At 30.1% G+C, this 24,299-nt stretch overlaps 2 protein-coding genes across 3 annotated transcripts; both read left to right on the top strand.

Annotated features, from left to right (window-relative positions):
* The first annotated feature begins 1,104 nt into the window (after positions 1–1,104).
* On the top strand, positions 1,105–5,200 carry LOC124823264 (inactive protein kinase SELMODRAFT_444075-like). Its single transcript, XM_088103152.1, has 9 exons — positions 1,105–1,962; positions 2,296–2,450; positions 2,557–2,651; positions 2,752–3,776; positions 3,933–4,093; positions 4,200–4,276; positions 4,371–4,518; positions 4,622–4,771; positions 4,866–5,200. The coding sequence occupies exons 1-9, from the start codon at positions 1,776–1,778 to the stop codon at positions 4,899–4,901; spliced, it is 2,034 nt and encodes a 677-aa protein (XP_087959278.1). The 5' UTR covers positions 1,105–1,775; the 3' UTR covers positions 4,902–5,200.
* Positions 5,201–17,718: 12,518 nt separating this feature from the next.
* On the top strand, positions 17,719–19,038 carry LOC124823220 (transcription factor MYBS3-like). Of its 2 annotated transcripts, none has more exons than XM_088103153.1 (3): positions 17,719–18,141; positions 18,319–18,515; positions 18,605–19,038. In XM_088103153.1, exons 1-3 carry the CDS (start codon positions 17,868–17,870, stop codon positions 18,836–18,838), a joined length of 705 nt encoding a protein of 234 aa, XP_087959279.1. In that variant the 5' UTR covers positions 17,719–17,867; the 3' UTR covers positions 18,839–19,038. The 2 variants fall into 2 exon arrangements, with proteins under 2 accessions (XP_087959279.1, XP_047151352.1); XM_047295396.2 differs by having other exon boundaries at positions 17,722–18,141; positions 18,602–19,038.
* Positions 19,039–24,299: the final 5,261 nt, after the last annotated feature.

The following is a 24,299-nucleotide window of genomic DNA, read 5'->3' on the forward strand; positions in this document are numbered from 1 at the left end:
TCATGTGATTTTTTATGATTGGATCACAAAAACTAAAATAAATAAAAAAGTAAGTTTAATTGAAAAATATAGAATTTTGAATATTAAATAAACAAAAAAATTAATAAAGAATGAATTGAAACTTAAAATAACATGATCAACTCTGAAATAATTTTGCATCATCATCTAACTAATGAGAACATAGATTCAAGAATTAGGTTCATTAAATTTGAATTATTTAAAAAATGATTAAAAGTATAGTTTATCTAAGTTTAATATTTGATGTAAACCATTCCTAACTTACATACACGTGTTTATTATATAATAGACATATTAGATATCCTGTTAAACTTTGATCCTATATTAAGACATAAGTTCCTTATTGTTGCTAAGATAGATGTGTACTTGAATTCACGAAACTAGTGTCTTATCAGTCTATGCCATCTTGGCTATATATATGAGAGAGACAGAGAGAGACAGAGAGATCATAACCCATTTGAAACAGTTTCAGCCAAGTATATCTTGATTGTTATAAATCTGCAGTGCAGACATAGTCCATTGAATATGCATATGCACTATGGAGTGCTCTGTAATGACATCACTCTTTCACTTCAACCATGAATGCTTCTTGACCCCCACCAAATGTATACCAAGCAAAGTGGGCATAATGGAGTCAATGGTGTGGCCTTAGGCCATCCTTTCACAAAGGAAAACTTTTCTCCCTTTAATAATACCAATTGCCACCATGAAAGCAACACCCTACTAAATATTTCTCATTTCAGCTCTTTCTATGTTTTGGTATTTATTGCACCTTCTTCTGCCAAATGTTGAGTGGGAATTCACTTCAACTGAGCTGTAATTTTGAGCTCAAAACTGCTAAATTAAATAATCTTTGTAATTGGAATTTTCAAAGACTTCAGTTAGTTCAATGCCTTGTAACTCGCACAAGATGCACCTCCCCACTTAGTTAAAAAAAAAAATCCACATGTCGTGTCATCAATGTCACTCCATTTGACAACTATAAGAGTGATTTCTAAGCAAAACCTTTGTGATCATTTGCTCATAGTATAATACTACTAGTACTTTTAATATCCATTTCCCTCGGTTCAAGCGACATATTTTACACTGCTCTCATTCATGTACTACCTTTTTCATCTCATAATTTTCGGTAACCGGAAATGGCTTGAACTTTTTTGGGTTTCTAAGAAGGGAACTAACTTCGGTGGTTTACATGATTAACATGACATGGGCCTTTTTCATTCATTTTTGGGATTAGTGAACAGAATTTGTCTCTACACTCTCACCTAAAAACTGTCCATTTCTTCCTGTCCTTATTTGATTGGAAATGATCCCTTTTTTTAATTTCAATTTTCAAAGGCGCTTGTTGTCTCAATCATAATACATAATATGTCAGAAGAAAATGGTAATAATAAGAGATGGATGGGGTAATGGATTCTGTTCCCATGGTCTCACGCACTCAACGTGAATTGGGCATCCCTGGTTTGTAATTTTATGTCATGTAATGTAACAAAATCTGTCCTTTCTTCTGTAGCAGTGGAGTCACTGTTAAGCGTGGATTTTCACTTGTGCTTTAACTGGAAGGTTGTTTAACTAAAGTGCCTTGAAGTGTGTGGCCTTCTACTTTTTCGTTTCTGGGTAACACAAAAGAAGAAGACCTTGGTTTCCGAGGGTGTTTGTTGTCACTGTTCATCGCTGCAAAGTTGCAATATTTTGGCTGATTCAGCGTTTCAGATGGCTTTTGGTGGTTGATTCTCCTACCAAGTTGAGAATTTGAGATGAGCAGCCAAAAGGGTCGTCATGAAGAAGAGATGGGCACCTCAGAAACCACCGGGAAAGTGGTTGTGGTTGCAGTTAAAGCTTCCAGAGATATCTCAAGGACTGCTCTGGTGTGGGCTTTGACTCATGTTGTTCAACCAGGGGATTGCATTAAGCTGTTGGTGGTCATTCCGGCTCTTTCTTCAAGTATTGCTTACTTTTCTTCATTCTCTCTCTCTCTCTCTCTCTCTTTTTTTCCTTTTAATTTATATCTGATTGGTTTGGCTCTTTCTTAGTTACATTACTCAGTTTAGTTTCACATTAATGGCTTTATAAAACTGAGTTATAGAAAAAGTAAACTAGAAGATGAATACAGAGAATGAGGCACTGGTTGGCACATTCTACGCAATTCTGTTTTGAACCTTCAAATATGTAAGGCTTTAGGACCTCGGCGTTGCTAGAGATCTGAACAATCCAGAAACCTGTTCTACTCATTCTTGTATCGAGGTTCATAACTGACTACAATTTCTGCATTTGCAGGCAAGAGGGTATGGGGATTTTCAAGATTTACCACTGACTGTGCCTCCAGTAATTGGAGATCCAGTTTAGGAACTGCTTCAGATCAGAAAGAAGTTATAACAAAATCCTGTTCTCAGTTAGTGCTTCAACTCCATGATTTTTACGATCCAGAGAAGGTTGGGACATACATAACATTGTAATAGCTTCCATATATGCATATTCTTTCTTTCTTTCTTTATGTCTAGTGTTCGGTTTTCCTAAACTGTCAAACAATTTACACAGATAAAGATCAGAGTGAAGATTCTTTCTGGTTCTTCATGTGGAGGTGTGGCCGCTGAGGCCAAGAGAGTTGAGTCAAGCTGGGTTATATTGGACAAGTAATTTTTAACTTTCTTTGTTAAAGGCTGCGTTGTTGCTTGATACATCTGTGAAGTTTTCCCAATTACTCATACACCGAAGATGATTGTCTATTTGCAGAAAGTTGAAGCATGAAAAGAAATACTGCATGGAGCAGCTGCATTGCAATATTGTAATGATGAAGCGGTCTAGGCCAAAGATTCTGCGCTTGAATTTGAACAGTTCACCTAAGATGGAACTGAACATGGGTTGTCCATTGAAACTCAGAAGAAACTTGAAAGAGAACACTGGACATGGAGGTATAATCAGAGGTCCAGCTGTTACTCCTGCTAGCAGTCCTGAACAAGGGTCACCACCATTGACTGCAACTGATGTTGGAACATCATCAATATCAAGCTCAGATCCTGCTACTTCCCCATTTTTTCACTCTGACAACTATGAGAGACAAAGGAGAGGTTTCACCTTCGTTCACGAGGGACTGACAAACCTAGAGGATATTGAGTCTGACTCCGAGAGCGAAAAGCTTAGCATGTCGTCCAAGAGTTCATATTTTCAGCCATGGATTGCGAATGTGATTTGCATGGATGGTGATTTCTCAAAGCATGAAGACAACGTGCAGAGATCCAGCGACAAGACTTTGGCAACTGCATATGAAGCTTTGCTTCAGAAATTCTCAAAGTTGGATGAAGATCCTATACTGGGAATGCTTAACTGTAAAATTGATGTGAACTTGAGCAAAAGTGTCAGAGAAGCAATTTCACTAGCTAAAGGTTCACCTCCTGGCCCTCCTCCACTGTGCTCCATTTGTCAGCACAAGGCACCGGTGTTTGGAAATCCACCAAGGTGGTTTACATTTGCTGAATTGCAGCTTGCCACGGGTGGTTTTTCACAAGCAAACTTCTTGGCAGAAGGTGGTTTTGGTTCCGTACACCGTGGAGTTCTGCATGACGGACAAGTCATTGCTGTGAAACAGTATAAATTAGCCAGCACTCAAGGAGATAAAGAGTTTTGCTCAGAAGTTGAGGTCTTAAGCTGTGCACAACATCGCAATGTTGTGATGCTAATTGGGTTCTGTGTGGAGAACGGAAGAAGATTGCTGGTTTACGAATACATCTGCAATGGCTCTCTGGATTCTCATCTCTACAGTAAATTCCTCTGCATTTTGTTGACTTCTTATGATAACAATGACATCTAAGATAGTTTTTTCAGTAGTTGGCCTTCACAGTGTGAACATTTTTCCATGAAAATCTTCCTATGCATTGAGAGAAAATGAAATTCTAAGGGATGATTTGGATTTACAGGACGAAAGCAGAATGTTCTGGAATGGTCTGCAAGACAAAAGATTGCAGTTGGAGCAGCACGTGGTTTGAGATACCTTCATGAAGAATGTAGAGTGGGTTGTATTGTGCACCGTGACATGAGGCCCAATAATATCCTCCTCACTCATGATTTTGAAGCTTTGGTACGTTTTTTTCTTCAATTTTGAAATGTACTAAGCAGTGTTATTATGGTATTAGGTATGTTTTATTATATGCAATGTGTGAAGTAACTGGTGTGATTGATGTTAGGTGGGAGATTTTGGACTTGCTAGGTGGCAACCAGATGGAGACATGGGTGTGGAAACCAGAGTGATAGGAACATTTGGGTAGTGGGAAATGAAACTCAATTTCTTTTTCTCCCTTTTTCCTTTGATTAGTTGTAAAAAAGGTTATGATGATGAAAACTTTTCTTCTTTAAAGGTATTTGGCGCCAGAATACGCTCAGAGTGGTCAAATTACTGAAAAAGCTGATGTGTACTCGTTTGGTATAGTACTGCTGGAACTCATCACAGGAAGAAAAGCAGTGGATATAAACCGCCCCAAAGGCCAACAATGTCTCAGTGAATGGGTAACATTTATTTTTAAGTCCCAAATCGAGTAATGTAAATCTTCTACTTCTTATCGTTCTTACCCACTTTAATCAATTCTATCTTTTAAAATCTGTTGCACAGGCACGGCCATTGCTTGAAAAACAAGCTATTTATAAACTAGTAGATCCGAGTTTAAGAAACTGCTATGTTGATCAAGAGGTACATCGCATGCTGCAATGTTCCTCTTTATGCATTGGACGGGATCCTCATTTAAGGCCTCGAATGTCACAGGTAGGAAAAGCGATTAACGTCTTCATGGTTGAATCATTACATTTCTCTCTTAACATTTTTTCATTCTCACCGTTTTATCTTTTGTTATATGTAGGTGCTGAGGATGCTGGAAGGTGACATTCTACTGTGATTGCATATCCAATTTTCCATTTCCCAGGAACATTAGCGTAGAACTAGAACACGAACATGAACAAGGATAATCAGAATGACAACATTATTGTCTTGTGAGAAATTTCAGGAGGATGCAGAAGTTTGAAACTGAATTTATGTTGTAAAAAGCTTAGTTTTTTCTGTTAGATTTTTTAGCGATGCTGTAAATATTATCTTCGATTTTGTGGAGAGGAGCGTAATTGGAAGTGGTGTTAATTATTTAGTTCATTGTACATAACAACATTTCAGTCTTCGTTAAATCTTTCTTCCGTTTTTCAATTATTTACTCTTGTTGCTGCTGGTTCGATAAGAGTTCTCACTTAGTGGGCTTGGGCTCAACATTTGGTCCTGATAGTTGGGCTCATGGATATGAGTAAGACAATGGTTACTTTTTGCACCACTCTTTCTGATAGTTGTACTATACTTCATTTTTAATTAATATTTCAAAGTATCCCTTATCTAAACAAAATGAATATGTTGATGTTTATTTCGGTACTAAACTACCTATGCATTTTTAAACAGTATTTTGAAAATTTAGTTTCAAAATATATTAAGTATTTTGACAAAAACTTTGGACATTGATTCGCCCCACTCAGCGTGGAAAACTAGAAAGGACTAAATTAAAAAAGCGATTGAAATAAATAAAAGAAGTATGCAGTTAATAGTAAAGGTGTGTAAAAAAATATGTTGGAGGAGGGAAAGGAATGACATCCTTATATGGGTCCAATTGGGCTCCGATGAGGACAAGGCCCATTCGTAAATAATCAACACTTGAAAATAAGACAGTTGCTCCCTCCACCACATTCAATTGCTCCCTGCACTACCCCATACCTATTTTGCCTGCTCTAAAACGGATGTCAACATCCGTTTCACTTTTAACCGATGTAGACATCCGTTTACATATTTTATATTTTAGATTATTATTTTTATTTAAAAAAATGGCATATCCATTTTAATAATAATTATTATTTTGATTATTATTTATATATTAATACATAAATTAAATTAATAATAATTATTTTATTAAATAAAATAAAATTAATTTATAAATAATTAAGTAATAATTTTAAAAAAATTAAATAATATTTATATATTAATTTAAAATATAATAAAAAAAATAAAAAACTAAAAAAAAACTATAACGGTTTTAAAAACATTTTTAAGAATATTTTGATTATTATTTAAATAATAATACATAAATTAAATTAATAATAATTGTTTTATTAGATAAAATAAAATTAATTTATAAATAATTAGGTAATAATTTTAAAAAAATTAAATAATATTTATATATTAATTTAAAATATAATAAATTAAAAAATAAAAAACTAAAAAAAGGAAAAACTATAACGGATGTCGCTACATCCATTAATGTGGCACATCCGTTTCAATAAATTTTTTAAAAATATTTTGATTATTATTTAAATAATAATACATAAATTAAATTAATAATAATTATTTTATTAAATTAAATTAAATTAATTTATAAATGATTATATAATAATTTTAAAAAATTTAAATAATATTTATATATTAATTTAAAATACAATAAATTAAAAAACTAAAAAAAAAACCAAACGGATGTCGCACATCCGTTGAATAATTTTTTCTTCAATAGATGTCGACATCCGTTGAATAATTTTTTCTTCAACGGATGTCGACATCCGTTTAAGAAAAGAGGTGGGGGTGTAGGATATTTTATAATATAAAGGATAGTTTTGGAATTTAAAAAAAATGTGGTGGTGCAGGGAGCAATGTGGGGTGGTGTAGGTCTGAAAATAAAGTGATAAGGAAAAATCAATTGTTAATATTATATATGCATAATAAATCTTGTTTATGTTAGAATATGAATGGTTATTTTTATTTATTAATTAACTATTTTTAGATCCGTGTCTATTAAAGGGTGTTTGTTTGTGTGTTTATTAAAAGAGGGCTTAATTACCTACTTAGTCCCCATGTTCGGAGGTAATTTGCTGTTTAGTACCCGGTTTTAAAAATGTAGGCATTTGATACCTATGTTTTGAAATTTGTATCAATTGAATCCTACCCACTTAACGCCGTTATAAATCTAACGTTTTTCTGACATCAACTTTGAATTGTGGACGAGCGGTAGTGGACGAGCGTCCGAGCATCGTTGGACGAGCGTCCTCTTCTGTTGGACGAGCGTCCTCCTCTGTTTGGACGAGCGTCCTCCACTGTTGGACGAGCGTCCTCCACTGTTGGATGAGCGTCCTCCTCTGTTTGGACGAGCGTCCTCCTCTGTTTGGGCGAGCGTCCTCCACTGTTGGACGAGCGTCCTCCACTGTTGGACGAGCGTCCTCCTCTGTTTGGACGAGCGTCCTCCACTGTTGGACGAGCGTCCTCCACTGTTGGACGAGCGTCCTCCTCTGTTTGGACGAGCGTCCTCCAGTGTTGGACGAGCGTCCTCCTCTGTTGGGACGATCGTCCACAACCGCTCGTCCACAATTCAAAGTTGATGTCAGAAAAACGTTAGATTTATAACGGCGTTAAGTGGGTAGGATTCAATTGATACAAATTTCAAAACATAGGTATCAAATGCCTACATTTTTAAAACCGGGTACTAAACAGCAAATTACCTCCGAACATGGGGACTAAGTAGGTAATTAAGCCTTAAAAGAGATATGAAAGTTAAGAAAATAAATAAATATTTTTAAGTTTATAATTAAGTTTAAAATAAAATCAAAAGTGAAAATGATTTATAGGTTTAAAAAATAATATATTTGTAAAAGTATATATAATAGACTTTCTAAAAATACAAAGGATAAAATATATATAAAAATATATATAGTAGAACGTCTAAAAAAATAAATGACAGGTAAAAATATGTAAAATAAAATTACTAAAAATATAAATCAATATATGAATAAACTAGTCTAATATGTATTGTGACACGCGCGTGATCAATGCATTAACAAATTCGTCTAATATATATTGTTAGACTTGTCTAATCAGCATATGAACATTCGTCTAATGTGTATTGCTAAACTCGTGTAATCAATATATAAATAAATTCAACTAACTTATTTTGCAAGACTCATCTAATCATAAAACAAATAAAATTGTTTAATGCGTATGAATAAACTCATATAATATGTGTATGAATAGATCCATCTAATATATGTTGCTAGATTGGTGTAATCATTGTAAGAATAAAGTCATCTAAATGATTGTAAAACTTGTCTCACCAATATATACACATTATACATTATTTTATTTAAAAAATAAATAATAACTTTAAAGAATTTTGATGGTTCTATTTTATTCAAAAATCCTACTATCAATTTTAAAATTTTAACATAAAAATAATGATACATAACCGAGGAAGAAAATAAAATAAGGGTTTTACTCCCTACACCACCCCACTTTGCTCCCTGCACCACCACATTTTTTTAAAATTCCAAAATTATCCTTTATATTTTAAAATATCTTACACCCCCACCCCTTTTCTTTAACGGATGTCAACATCCGTTGAAGAAAAAAATTCTTCCACGGACGTGCTACATCCGTTAACGGATGTGGCGACATCCGTTGCCTTTTTTGTTTTTTAGTTTTTAGTTTATTTATTTTTTTGTTTTAAATTAATATATAAATATTATTTAATTATTTTAAAATTATTACTTAATTATTTATAAATTAATTTTATTTTATTTAATAAAATAATTATTATTAATTTTAATTTATGTATTATTATTTAAATAATAATTAAAAAATTTATTATAAATATATTAAAACGGATGTGCCACATCCGTGACATCCGTTACTTTTTTTGTTTTCTAGTTTAGTTTTTTTATTTTTTTTGTTTTAAATTAATATATAAATATAATTTAATTATTTTAAAATTATTACTTAATTATTTATAAATTAATTTTATTTTATTTAATAAATTAATTATTATTACTTTTAATTTATGTATTATTATTTAAATAATAATTAAAAAATTTGTTATAAACATATTAAAACGGATGTGCTACATCCGTTAACGGATGTGGCGACATCCGTTGCTTTTTTTTTTTTAGTTTTTAGTTTTTTAATTTTTTATATTTTAAATTAATATATAAATATTATTTAATTTTTTAAAAATTATTATTTAGTTATTTATAAATTAATTTTATTTTATTTAATAAAATAATAATAATAATTTTAATTTATATATTATTATTTAAATAATAAATAAAAAACTTTTTAAAAATATATTAAACGGATCCGTTAACGGATGTGGCCACATCCGTTGAAGTTTTTTTTTAAATAAAAATAATAAACTAAAATATAAAATATGTAAATGGATGTTACGGATGTCAACATCCGTTGAAGGTGAAACGGATGTTGACATCCGTTTTATAGAAGGACAAATAAGGTATGGGGAGGTGCAGGGAGCGGTGGTGGAGGGAGCAACTCTCATAAAATAAATATTAGTTCAACATTCCAGCCCAACATCCATTTTCTTTCTCAATCAACAAATTCTGGCCCAACTTAACTCGGATCAACTCCATTTGAAGTTGGGCCAAGTAGAAGGATGCGGCTTGAAACTTTGAGCTCGCTGGACTTGATGGCTTAGAATACTTCACGTTATTTTCATTCATTTTCTCTTTTAATATTTGACAACTAAAGACAGATGTATCAATTTTTGAGAGTGGTTTTGAAAATGTTTTCCAAAATTCAAGCAAAAAAAAAAAAAACACACACACACACACACACACACACACACACACACACACACACACACACACACACACACACACACACACACACACACACACACATATATATATATATATATATATATATATATATATATATATATATATATCTTAAAAATTGAAGATAAGTAAATACATTTTTTTAAAAATAATTTAATTTTAAATAAAAAGTATAAGTATATATAAAATTAAATTTTGAACTTTTCTTAATTTTTTATTTTTTTAAAATAAATGTTTTAATTAGTTAATTTAAAAACATGTATAAACAAAATTTCCAGCTTTGTGGGCATTATCATATACTTACCTATATTTTTCTGATTAATACAAAGACAATTAAAATACAAATACTATATTTACTAAAAATTATTTATTTTATATTTATTGTAGATTTTATCCGTTGAGTTTGTGAAATCACAATTTTTTTCCTTCCAATAAACAATCATCAGTTGTTATTAGACTAAAAACTTGTTAGAATTTATATATCAATTTGTATAACTTAATAAATTATTAATAATTGTGGTTGAAACTTTTCTATTGAAACTTATACAAAACCCTCCATATACCAATTAAAGTAAAAACTTATAATCATGTTGTAATACTTTTTATCACATAATCATTTATTATCATAGAATAACGGATATATCTACATTTAGATGAGTAACTATTCAAATATTTATTAAATAATTTTTTATTAAAATAAAAATCAAATAAAAAAAATCATATTATAAACATCTTAAAAGTACATACATTTTTCCCTCTACTTGACAATAATAAAGAAATTATAACATATCAATTGTAAACTAAAGTATCAAATAAATTAGAGTATAAAATAATTTAAATAAAAAAAATCATTTATATACTTTCTTTTACCCTCATTCACATTTATTTCCAATAACTTAAAATATTTCTTGTAAACATTAAAACTAAGTAGATAAATTTGCAAATACCAATTTATATGTCATCCTGTATACAACGCGCATAAAAATAATTAAACGATTGTGAATAAATTCTTAACCACTTTATAATATACTATTCTAATTATGACATTTCACTTTTACTTTATTTTTGTCTCATTTCTTTCTATTATCTTTTACAATATGCTGTGTTTTTATCCATCACCAAGATTAACTTCTGAACAAAAGCTATCAATTACTTAAACTTATCTGCATAGAAAATTATTCTCTTATTGAAGTAGAACTCTGAAATCCAAGACGAATAATTGCTTAATTTTTTATCTCATCATCAAAACCAAAGAAAATATGCAATCTTTTTTTCTTAACATATAATTTTGTATAAAAAATTATAGTTAAAACTTTAATAATATGTTAAGAAGAGAATTTTAAATTTATTTTATTTTTATAAAATTAGTTTATAAAGAGATTTTTATCTACATATATTCTCGAAATTGATACGAAACTTTGAACACGAAAACAAAGTTTTTGTTTATTGCTTAAAACGAGATTAGACTGTCTAATGACAAAGATAGCATATAGTTGATAATCACACAAGAAACCTAACTCATTGTGATAGGTATTTCTGTAAAGAATAAGAATAAGAATGAAAATGAAAAACAAATTAAAAGAAGATAATTCAGCAGCTCTTCCACACTCAAACAGCAAAGTTGGTGCCAGAAAATGATGTTTTGTGTTTAAAATGTCCGTACAGTGCATCACTGGGTCGATCCACTGATTAGTTTTATGCGACAATCACAACGTATATGAAACGAAGCTCTAGAACCACTTCATAACAGCTGGCTCTCATGAATTTCTTTTCTAGTTAGATTCTTTTATTCTTATACAAAGTGTGAAAGATTTTATACGTCTGATAAAAGGAAACACACATTTTCAATTTCTGTACAAGTAAGTTGTGGGAAATAGTAACATCTTTTAAGCAAAAATTACTTGTTTATCATTGAACCAGGCACAAATAATTGATTATTTAGAAGAGAGTGACAACATAATAGTTTAAGAAAAGAACTGTTTCTGATATTAAATCCTTGAAACATGTGTGGAATCTTTGGGAAACAATAAACAGATGTAAACGTATATGCATTCTATATTTCTGTGTTAACTTCACCACTCAATAATGCAGACCTGTTTCCATGTTTCTTTTTGGACTAATCAATATCTATCACAGACAAATTTTCTATTTAGAATTAATGAGCTGTAATTAGTAGAAAGTTAGATATATATATATGATACGGAACGCGGGGACCTGTTAATTATCTACACTGTTCTTCAATCTGTCATTGCAGTGGTCTATTTTATCTCACGACCTTTAACTTGTCTTCTTTTAGTTGTCACTTTTTTTTATTGTTTATCCTAGATAAAAGTAGACACAATTACTGTTTCTAACCTTCTTTTATGTTTCTCAATGTGTGTCAGTCATGATATAAAATTCATCAATTCTTTTGTGTTAATTTTTTTCAAAAAAGATGAGTGAGTTGTGTTACACCATGCAAGGACAGAGAGAGAGATATGAATCTCACTGTGCATTTCATGTATTCATTAGCAGTATCTCAGTGATAATTACACACTTAAAGTATATGATTATTGAAGGTGATTAATGTATATAGTTGTGTTGGGAATCCAATTATGAGTTTAAGTGACACAAATGAGAAAGTAAAACACTATATAAAAGTGAAAGGCTCGTTAACTCATTATCTTAAGATTTTGGGTAAAAAATGATGTTGATCTCTTGTATAGTTGACTCAGATGTTATTGATGTCACTGTAAAATTAAACGATACGATGAAGTGACCAGATATAAACTATTGAAATGATTGCAATAAGAAGGAAATTTGATATTGATTATATTTGTATGAAATGCAGAAGACCCAGTTTCCTGATTTGCACAATGATTGTTGGGAAATTTTCCATGTTGCTTTTGACTTTACAGAAAGCGATTACTAGGAAGAGTACCTCTTTGAAAATTAGAAAGGCACTTGGAGGAATCATGTATTAGAAAATTGAATGATTGTCATTATAACAAACATAAAGTATGCATACAGTGATCCTTCGCCTCCGCCAAGTGGTGCCACCATTTGCTTAAAAGTTGTAGGTAGGGCTACTCCTACCAGTACTAATCTATCTTATGCAACTAGTTCTAGGAAATTCAATGTTGTTTTTTTGTTTTGATGGATAAATGAAAAAAATACAACAAAATTGCAAGTTAATAACAATAAACCCTAAATCCAATTTACATAAGATACTTCCTTCGATTTGTGAAATTTAGATTTACATTTATATTTGGAAAATAACTAAAAGTGCTTTAGCATTGGATATTATTAAGTTGAAAACTTCATTCTAGTACTGTAATATTTTAGTGATGCAATCTATCTTTTCAGCTAAAGTGGCACAGTTCTGCTATAATATTTTTCTGAGATATAGTAAGGTTGGCCATGATCGAAAAAAGTAAGTAAATAGTTGCGATTTTAGTTATAAAAAGTTTTCATGAAAGCTAACAACTTCTTTAAGATAATGTGACTATGGGAGGGGAAAGTAAAGAACATTTGAAAAGGATTTGTTTGGTTTAGGATGAGAGGATCAAAATTCATCTATACTAGAGGATTTAACTTGGTGATAAATATAACAGAAATAAAAACAAATTACATGTAGAAATATTCAAGATGAGTTGATAGTGAATATTGAATAAAAATAAATAAGATGAATAATATATAATTAGTACACCAATAAATTTATTTTTAAAACTTTGAATTAAGTATTTTTTGATTTTTATATAAATTTGTTTTGTCCTAGTTTCTTCCTTCAAAAGGTAATTGTAAAAACAAAATTCTCTTATGTTAATTAATTGAAGAATTTTCCATTTTGTCACTAATCAAAATAAACACTAAATATCATCTTGTACAAAAATGAAAAAGTTTAAAAACATATAAAAGAATAAAACCTATAAATTTAATGTTTTAAGATTTCTTTTATACGAATTAATAAAAGAACTTTTGTGAGTGTCACTAATAAAAGTAAACACTTGTTAAATCTTATATTATATAAAACTGAAAAAAAGAGAGTTAAAAAACATATAAGAAATAAGACCTATATTTTAAGGGGTTAAAGTTAATATTTTTTTTTCTAATTTGATTCATATCCCATTAATATTATCAATATTTTTTATATATGTCATTAATATTATTAATATTATATATATATATATATATATATATATATATATATCATTAATATTATCTTTTATCAGTGAATCTCCTAAAAAATAACTTAATGATATAAAAATTGAAAATTCCTCTTAATAACCGATTCTGATGAGTAAGGAACACACTTAGAAAGATTGTTAAATGATTGAGAATATTAGATATATATATATTTGAAATTATTTTTGATAAATATTTTCACGTATATATATTCTGAATATCCTTGATTGATTCTGACCTGTGAAGTAACCTACCCCGTTCTTTAGCCATTGTCCTTTTCCAAATCCAATATATATGATCAAGTGGATGGTCCAATTTGGTAAAAAGAGGAGCAAACAGTGTATCCATGCCTTCTCAGAATTGGATAATTTTATAATATTTTAACACAAGCTATTTATATGCAAATCGTACTTTCACTAAAATTATATACTATAGTAATTATACTCATCCAAAATCATAATGAAAAAACTGATCTTTCTACTTCAAGAAACCATGGATTAAATTTTCATCAAACACTTTCTTATTGGATGCAACTTTCTAGTGGCGCACTCTTATATGCATATGCATGACTTTTGGCGTTTGAGTGCGAGTGGAAATAAATAATATCTATAATATCTATAATTAATTAGCCACTCAATTAAGGAACTCGTCTTTTAGAGATTGATTGATCTAACAAGATATAGATCGTTAGCATTAAAAATACGTAAAGTAGTATTTAGTACACACGAAAAGGTACTATATTAAGTAATATTTAGAGGGTGATTGGAGATAAATTATAATATTTTGTGATGGTTATGAAGAAGTTGAAATTGTAAAAAATAATTAAGGTTGGTAAGAACATTGAAGAAGATTCCTTTGTGTGATAATGCCAAATGAGTCTGAGTTAGATGAGAGCATATATGGATGTGTCGTCTTTCTCATGAATTGAAAGCTTAAAGAAAGCTACAACTTGCTTTTAACTCAAGTTCTACTAATGCTCGCTCTTCTCGACTCAATTTCTTAAGCCTCGATATACAATAATATTGATATTAAAATGGCTAGCTAGGTTAGTAGGAAAAACCTAGCTTCATCAAGGTAAATAATTAATTATCTATTTTTTCTGCTTTCTTTTCCCAACTTTATTCATATATTAGGAATGTCCTCATCAAGAATCACTTCTTTATTTACTCATTCTAAATAATGGAGAAATTAATGTCTTATATCCATGGCAAGAACAGATTTTGCATGATGCTTCTATCATTCCTTTTCACTTTCTTTTTCTGTCTCCCTATGCTCTTATCACAGTATTTATCACATATATATTTTCTTTTACCACATTTCTTTAAATAAAATATAGATTTCGATTTATCTTTCGAAAAAAATCACTAAAAAACATAATATAGTCCAATAATATATCATTAAGACACGAGTTTAGTTTATACATAAAATATTAATATTATTCTAACTCAAAACCTTAAAATATTAAATTTATAAGTTTTTCTTTTCCTTACAATACTTAAAATAATGAGTATATATAGAAATTATAAATGATGAGAAAAGTAATTAATCAAATTCTGAGTAAAAGTATGAGAACTTTTCTACGTTTTTTTGGGTATATAATGCACACCTACTAATAATAATATATAGCAAGCACAGTCTTAGTTTATTTTCTAATTGATGAGTTTTGTATTTTTTTTTTGGATAATGATTATTAGAGTGTGAATATATAAATATGACTTGAATCTAACAAGACACATTCACATTACTATTAATCTAAAATCTTAAACATTATATTTAGGAGTTTTTTTTTCTTATATGATATTTAATTCTGTTTAATGTAAGACTCACGTTTATTATTCCTGAAGAGTCTAATTCATGATTACATATACATAAGTTACCTCAAATATAATTACACTAGTAAGAGACAAGCTTACGGTAACTATTAATAAAACCAAAATTTACTTATTTGATAAGAATGAAAAATGATTTGAAAGAAAAAAAAAACTCAAAATTTACTTATTTTATATTTGTGAACTAAACATAGAAAGTAGAAAATACCAATTATTCATTATGATAATGCAAACTCCAAAATTTAAAAGTCCAGCTAAAATTTAAGTTTAGATTAGCCGAATTTAATATATGCGAAAATAACTAGAAATGTAAAGAAAAAAATAAATGAGACAACAGCATATATATGTGACTCAATAAGAAAAGGAATTAATAAAAATTCGTTAGTAAGTTATATTTATAACATAGAATGAATTTATTATTCTATGTTCGAGTTAAACAATTCAAGGTGAGAATTCTCGATAGTTATTTTTCAAACGGCAGAAAACCCTGATTTGAGCGATATGTTCATTGCTTAATTATTTGTAAATTGTAACCATATGCATATGTTTTTCTCTTAATGTGTTATTTTCTTTTGTAGTTTTTATATTTGCAATTCTTGATGTGATGTGTTTAATAGTTTAGAGAAAAACTAACAGGGATTTTATTTAATCTGCTTTTGAATTTAGGTAACTGTATGCTCTGACGTTAGAGCTTATTGACAAACTTAAACAATTGGTGTTATATGATAATACCAATAATCATCCAACACAGAAAATAAAAAAGTAAATATAGGACAATTAACGAGATGCATTTAATAACTTTTTTAAAATTTAATTTGTAAAAAAAAGTGACTTATCAACAAAATAACACTATTAAATAAAGAGTTAATAAACTACCTTACTTTTTATAGTTAATTAATAAGCGACTTTACTTGGTATCTCACTAGAAATACTCTTGTAACCGTGTTATTGTTTCTTGCAACTTATGTATGTATTTATTTTTCTAATTGCTTGATTGTACGAAAATACATAAACAAAACCATTACAATAACAATTACAACTATGACTATGAAACAAGTAAGAAAATATGACCCTCTTGCAATGAAATTAATCTACTATCAAATCTTTGAATAAACAGACCAACCCACAAAATGGTTTAGTGTTTTGACTTTGAACAGTATTACCAAGCATATACTGCCTAAATACCTTAAAGTTTGTCGTAATCTATGAGTTGGGATAACAAAAAAAGAGTTAAAGTGAACCTAATTATCGATCCGATTTAATTAGTTAATTAATTAAATTGTTAAAAAATATTATATTTTCATTATATAAATAAACAATAAGTTTTCAGAAGAAGTAAATTATGGTTTGTGTATAAATTTATCTGGAAAGTCAAAATAGTTTTATGATTTCATCACGTTCACTTCACGTTTTTAAATAACAGTGTGAATTTGATATGCGTTTTGCAAGTCCCTTCGAATAATGAAATTTTGGTTGACGGAGACAACTTTCAAAGTCTTCCTCTCCATACATACATACACACACCATATATATAATATATATATATATATATATATATATATATATATATATATATATATATATATATTCTTGAGTCATACAAAGACCAACCTTGATTGAATGAAGAGAAATTCCTGATAGTCTTGCTTTTACACTCTAATTCAATATTCATGTGTTGAACAAGAATATGCATGGAACAAATTAAAAGAAAAACAAGTAGTTAATTACGTGGCACCTTAATTAAGTCTACCAAGAGAAGAATATATATATGTTTTTATGGTAAAGTTAATTAGACCATATAGAAGAAAGAGAGTTCTATAAATTACTCTGATACAATATCATTATATCCATTAATCATAAAATAAGTTGAAGGTTGGATAGAGGGATCCTGTGTAGTCCCAGAGGACATAAATGCTCCAAATAAGATAAGGTATCCCTATCTTTATGATTTATTTATTTTTATTTTTATAATATGGAAAAAGTTGTAAAAATATCCAACAATAAACTATATCCATCCAATCAAATTTCGTGGGTGTCACTACGTTTTCATTAACCCCACACATTACTCCATCATCATCATATATACCTTCAAACCAAACCATTTTTCTGCTCTCTCTCTCTCTTTCTCTCTTTCTTTCTCTCTAACATACACACACTAATTACATGCATATACATCATAAAGTTTGGTTTTTGATTTGAGGGGGTTTCAGAAAATCTGAATCTGGTGAAGAGAAAATGGGGAGGAAGTGCTCGCATTGTGGAGTTATAGGGCATAATTCAAGGACCTGCACATCTTTGAGAGGCTCTTCTTTCGTTGGACTTCGTCTCTTTGGCGTGCAATTAGACACTTGTGTTACCATCAAGAAAAGCTTCAGCATGGACTCCTTACCCTCTTCATCATCTTCCTCATTTTCTTCTTCAAGAATAACCATCGATGAAAACTCTGACCGAACCTCTTTTGGGTATCTATCAGACGGTCTCATAGGTCGAGTTCAAGAGAGGAAGAAAGGTATCGTTATGTTTCTTTCTTCTTTCAATCTTCTTTCTTATGTTTTTTTTTTTGTTGTTTTTCATCTTTCCAACCTTCCTGGAAAATCTTTAGACTACTTTTCCTTGATTTTTAGCCACATAGTATCTACCATTTCATCGAATAACATCTAACATTGGTGTTATGCATATCTATCAGGAGTGCCATGGACAGAAGAGGAACACAGAATATTCCTTGTCGGACTGGAGAAGCTGGGAAAGGGTGATTGGAGGGGAATCTCCAGAAACTTTGTGACCACAAGAACTCCAACACAAGTGGCAAGCCATGCTCAGAAGTACTTTCTTAGATTGGCAACTATAGATAAGAAGAAGCGACGTTCTAGTCTCTTTGACGTGGTACATATATGCAAAAACTTAACCATGTTTATGTTTCTCTTTACACTGAAAAGCTATTTACTTTTTCTCTTTTCCTTCTACTTCAGCAGGTCGGTAGCAACAACGTAGGAGGTTGTAATTCAGTTTCGGGTTATCATAAAAAAGATGATTCGAAATGTGAAGTTAAGAATAGTGATGCGACTTTGTCGTTGCTAGGGCGCATAACCTACTTTCAACAAGAAAGCAAATCGGATTATAAGAAGCAAGAAAAGCTTGAAAATTGCCCTCATCAAGTTCCTAATCTGGAGCTTACTCTTCGTTCCTGCTTGGGACAATTAGTGTGACTTCATCAGTCATGTGTTATATAAATACATATAAAAATTCTCTCAGGAATTAATGTACCCTTTTATCTGTTCTCAACTCTGATAAACTCATGTGGAAGAAGATCATATGGTCAAAGAAACACATTGTTCTTTGCAGCAATTGTAGTGATAGTCGTTATTACTCCCTATTATCTATGGAATAATCAGATCCCTTCAAGATATATATATATTATAGTTGACTAAAATTATACCACATATTTATATGCAAATAAAATCTCTGTGGCATCCAAATTCGACCAAGTGATTAATGAGTTTGATTAAATAGTGTTTAGACTTCAATAAGTAAGTTTTTCTTCTGCCTTTTTGCTTAATCAAAACCATTATCAAGAATATCCCTAATGTTTGTTAAGTAAAGAACTCAGTGAAAGAAAGAATAACTAACCACAGGAAGCCCAAATATCAAACACTTTTGGATCATTGCTTTATGAGCAAGGAGTACTCATCAACCTCGTTTTTGAGTATAAGTCTTGTATAAGTAAATAAGAAGAGATAAATAAAGAGAAGCTAGAAATTCAAGAACATCAATGGAATTAAAAGGAACACCTCAAAACTCAATATTGCAGATTATATCCTGATATAGATCAGACAAAAGAGATGACACATGACACAACTTTTTCCTTGTAAATAAAGTGATGTGCGAAATGGAAAAAGAAATATCATTAGGTAAAAATTCCAGAAAAAAAAAATACCATAATTGTTATTAAGATAGAAAAAGGCTGACCTAAAAAGAATAAGTACGGCATATTACAGTTTTTCTAATTCTTATAAAGAAAAAAAACTCATCATCTTCACTCATGTTAACATCAGTTAAAAGCACGGCAAACAAGATATTCTTATTCTTAAATAAATATTCTCTTTTGCTCATTAATGACATTTGACGTGTAATTCATATTTTATCTTGAACATACAGAAAATTCAAAATTTAGATAAAAAAAATACGGATTTGTTTTTTTTTTAATATAGCATCGGTGTTTTTACAAGATATCCTTAAAACAGCTTTTCAGTCAAATTCACACGGATCAATTAATTTTTTTGATGAAACCAAACTAATTATCCCCCGAAGAATTTGATTCAACTTTTTTTACACTTTTATCGAAATCGGATCTAAACAAAGTTATCGTGATATTATTTATCAATTGCTTATCTCGTCAGACAATGTGCATATATAAATTATGCATATGCAAAGGTTTTGATAAGGCAAATTTGGTTTCTGGAAGAAGAAATTATTGGAAATTCAATAGTTATTACTATTGGCTTTACTAATGTCAGAGAACTTAACCATTTTTTTGTCCATAAACAGAAGAAAAGTAGAACGTGCATTGCACTGCAAGTTGAAGACTAAGTTGTAAATCAGTAGTTTTCAGTGTTTGACATTTGACAACAGATCACACCCATTCTGTAAATATTTCAGATTTCTTCTACACTGTCAAAGTTTTAGAGTCTTTGACTGCTGCACATTGCAAGAGAAATTTCGGTGACTCCAGTCAGATCATCTTAATTTTTCATAATATAACAAAATCAGTAGCAAAAAGTGGTTAAGATCTGATGAAGAATTCGTACGTATTCATAAAGTTTTACTTACAAGTTGGTGAAGCCTTTTTCTTCTAGCAACTTCGTGTGTATCATTCTGAGTACAATTAATGTGTAACAACTTTCTTTTGTGATGTGATGAGCAATTAACATGTTTGGAAGTGAGCAGAAGGGCAATCCCTTTCATGCACATTATCTATATATACCCCAAGATACCAGCATTGGCACCATATACCATATGCTTCCTCTCACATCACAATTCACATTCAAAATGATGTCGATGTGCAGAAAAAGACTCATGCTTTTCAGAACAAACCATATGGCCCCCCACATCAACACAGACATTTTTGTCTTCACTGCTACCACCCTTCTCCACCATAAATTAACCAAAACAAATCAACAACACTCCTAAATCAGCCAAATTCTCCATCTCCTTTTATTTCCATTACTTTTTACAGATTCTTAATTTCATGTTTTTTCACTCGCTTATCTGATATACATGACATGACTGTCATTAACCTTTCTAACAAACATAGCCTGACTTTCTCGTTTTGATGTTATTGTCAACCAGATATGTTTTTTCTTCGTTTTATACTCTGATAGGAAAGTGTAAACAATCAAAGATTAGATGTTGGACTGTTTGTTTAATTAACTTTTTAATCTTAATATCCTTGATGATAGAATGTTATTATTCCGTGTGTAGAAAGTGAAGAATATCATCATATGTATACTCGTGTTGATTATAGATGTGAGGATAAGGAAATAAGGAAATAAAAGCGCGTCCACAAGATTCTGCAGATAATATATGCCAAACAAACCCTTCTGGGACTTTCTTTCTGTCCTCAAAGCTGATATTAATTTCTGCTTTTTTTGTAAGATCCATTCACGAGGTGTTGCGTCAAAGAATTCATTAGATGCCATCGTGTTTCTTAACATTAAATTCTGTGGAAGCACTTTTCCCTTCAATTTCTCAGATAGTATTATTAGCTTGAACTTTGAAAGTAAAACTACTTACCAAGAATATTAATACAACCTAGGTTTTTCATCTGTCTGTACTCTAAATTTATTTATAAATTATAACAAAGGAAATATTGTGACACAAAATTATCTAATTGACTTAGAGTATAATACAATTCAATAATATATATATTGATAAATAACGAGAATATCAGTAGAAAAAAAATTGAGAAACTGGCGTCATGAATAATTTGATTGTAGAGGTTAAGTGAGAGAAGGCTTCATGTTGAATGGCGTAATTGTGGTGAAGTTCGTATGAAAGTGTTATTGGAGTTGTTAACGCGCTTCTTGAATCTTGAATTCTTGAACTTTTAGGTCTGCGCCTATATAATTTTTTAAACAGCAAATGTTTTTTAATAAATGCTTTTTTGTTTTTTACTTTGATTTTCTTAGCCATTACATAGATAGGATGCTTAGCATTTACTTTAGTAATTAATTGTGTGTGTGGAATGGATTTTAACCAAGCGAATTATTAAATTTTATAAAATTATTCTGATAATTTTGTATATTAAAATTTTAAATAAAAATTATTTATTTGTTTCAAAATGCATCTTATATTTAAATTGTCCGAAAAAATATAAATATATTAAAATTTAAAATATGGATGAATTATATTTTTTTCGTTTAAATTAAACGACTAAAAACACATTTAACTTTTTTTTAATCATAATATATAATACATGTCATTAAAGTTATTTCACTTAAATTTAATGGTAATGATATGTTTACAGTGTATGTGATGAAGATTAATTATTCTAAAACATAAGGATCAAGTGACACAAATAAGGAAAGTGTTGTTGTTTATGGCTGTACCTAGAAAATTATCAAAGGAAAAGAAAAGAAAATGTAAAATTAATAGGAAGAAAATGAACTTTCAGTAACGTGAGAATAGAAAGTAGAAAATAAACAAATCTATAACTAGTTTAACTAACTCCACAACATAACTAACTAACTTTACAAAATAATGCAATTGTAAAGAAAATACAATAAATTATTTAATCAATAATGTTTCTTTAAGTAGGTAGATAAGTATTTGGGTGAAATTGTTGCATTATATGAAGTTTATCATGAAAAGGATGACCCTACCAAAAAAAGTCATAAGTTTGTATGAGATTTTCAATATGCATTTTTAAATTTGTACATATTGATAGTAACAAAAGAAAACAAACTTACTAAAATGTAAAATCAGTGTTTAAATTAATAAAATTATGGTAATGGGTACAAAGGAAAAGTAAGATAAGCTCCGTAAGAAAAACATGGTTGTGGAATTATGTTCAACATTCATAAGCATGACATGGATAAAGGAATATCATTGAAGGACCACCTTTTTCCTTGGGGAAAAATAAATGCTGCCGTGTTCTCTCCATAGACGCCTACCTTGTTCCTCCTTCTGTCAATGTCATTTTGAATATGCAATCATGCCACTCATGGCCTAGCTAGTTACCACATACCATTAAGTTAGATTCCACGAACGTCACAAAATATCACCTATAGCATAAAAAGTAAAATGCAAATAAAAACTGGGTTAATCACAGCTCATAAACGAGAAATTATTTGAATTTATGAAGTAAAATTGATGATCTGTGTAAGAATTAAACGTGGGTATCTAGTTGAAATATGAAGATATTAAAAAGAAAATGCATTGTAAGGATTTGTTATAGTGAAAGAAGGTAGAATATTTTGGGCCAATGGGAGGGATCTTATGGTTCATGATTTTGTTAAAATATGGAAATAAATGAAGGGGACCACTGACGATTCCCTTTTGGTTGATGTTGAATTGTGAATGAACAAAAATGTGGAAGAAGTAACCTGCTGAATAGTGATTGGATTTGGAAGAGACCAACGTCACTGGGCTTGCCACCATTCATTCTTAGACCGATGATATGACAGCACATGCTTGTGCTTAAATGATGAACAAGCGATTTAAATAAAATGCATCAGATGCCAAAAACATCAAACCAAACCCCTTCTGGCTTTGTTAAAGTTCCTGCAATGCGTTTTGTCATGTCTGTAAAATTTGAATCAGGTACATATAATGAATGGCTGGTTGGTTACCCATGCTATGATTGTCCCTCTGTGGGTTTATCACCACGTACTGGAGATAAATGCATTTCTATAGACAGAGAACCCAAACATCTAGTCCTATATACACCACATATCCACTTATTTTATCATATTTACTTGTGTCTTATTGAGCCGGATTAAAAATAACAGAAAATATACATACATTACTGAGGGTGTAAGGAATTTTTATAATTAGAAACCATTATGTATTTCATATTTTGTTCCAGCGACTATTTTCAAAGTAATACTGTATATCATGAATGAAGGAAAACTTTTTAATTAACATTGCATAGAACTTTAAAGAAAAATTCTAAACTTCGGTACAAAGAGAAATTCTTAACCAATTTTCTTATAAAAATTATTCATCGATAACAAAATAATTACTCAATAGAAATAGCTTCTAAAACAATCAAGTAACAGAGACATTAATGATTTCCAAAATAAAAATGCGAGCATAAGATATGCTAGCTTCAGTCTACGGAACCAAAAGCCACTTACTAAAATTTAAGTGCGGAAAAGTAATACTTATATACACTCCTAATTTTTTATACCATCACTAATCCCCTCTTCTGTTATATTTTCTTTTTTTAAAAAATTGAGCTTTTTTCTAGATAGTATAGACAAACACCATCCAACGACTGTTTGCAATTGGAAACTTCAAACAGTTGCTAGTTTATATACGTTGACTCAAGAAAACCAGCGGTTTCTTGGGCGGTGATGACGGACAGATATTTCAGGTTACTCAGTAACCGGTGAAGCTTGTTTCCCACAAACGACAGATTTCACGTATTTAGTAAAGAATTACAAGAAA

The sequence above is a fragment of the Vigna umbellata genome, chromosome 1, assembly GCF_029865625.1.
Source record: "Vigna umbellata cultivar VRB3 chromosome 1, Vumbellata_1.0, whole genome shotgun sequence".
In the NCBI taxonomy this organism is placed as follows: domain Eukaryota; kingdom Viridiplantae; phylum Streptophyta; class Magnoliopsida; order Fabales; family Fabaceae; genus Vigna; species Vigna umbellata.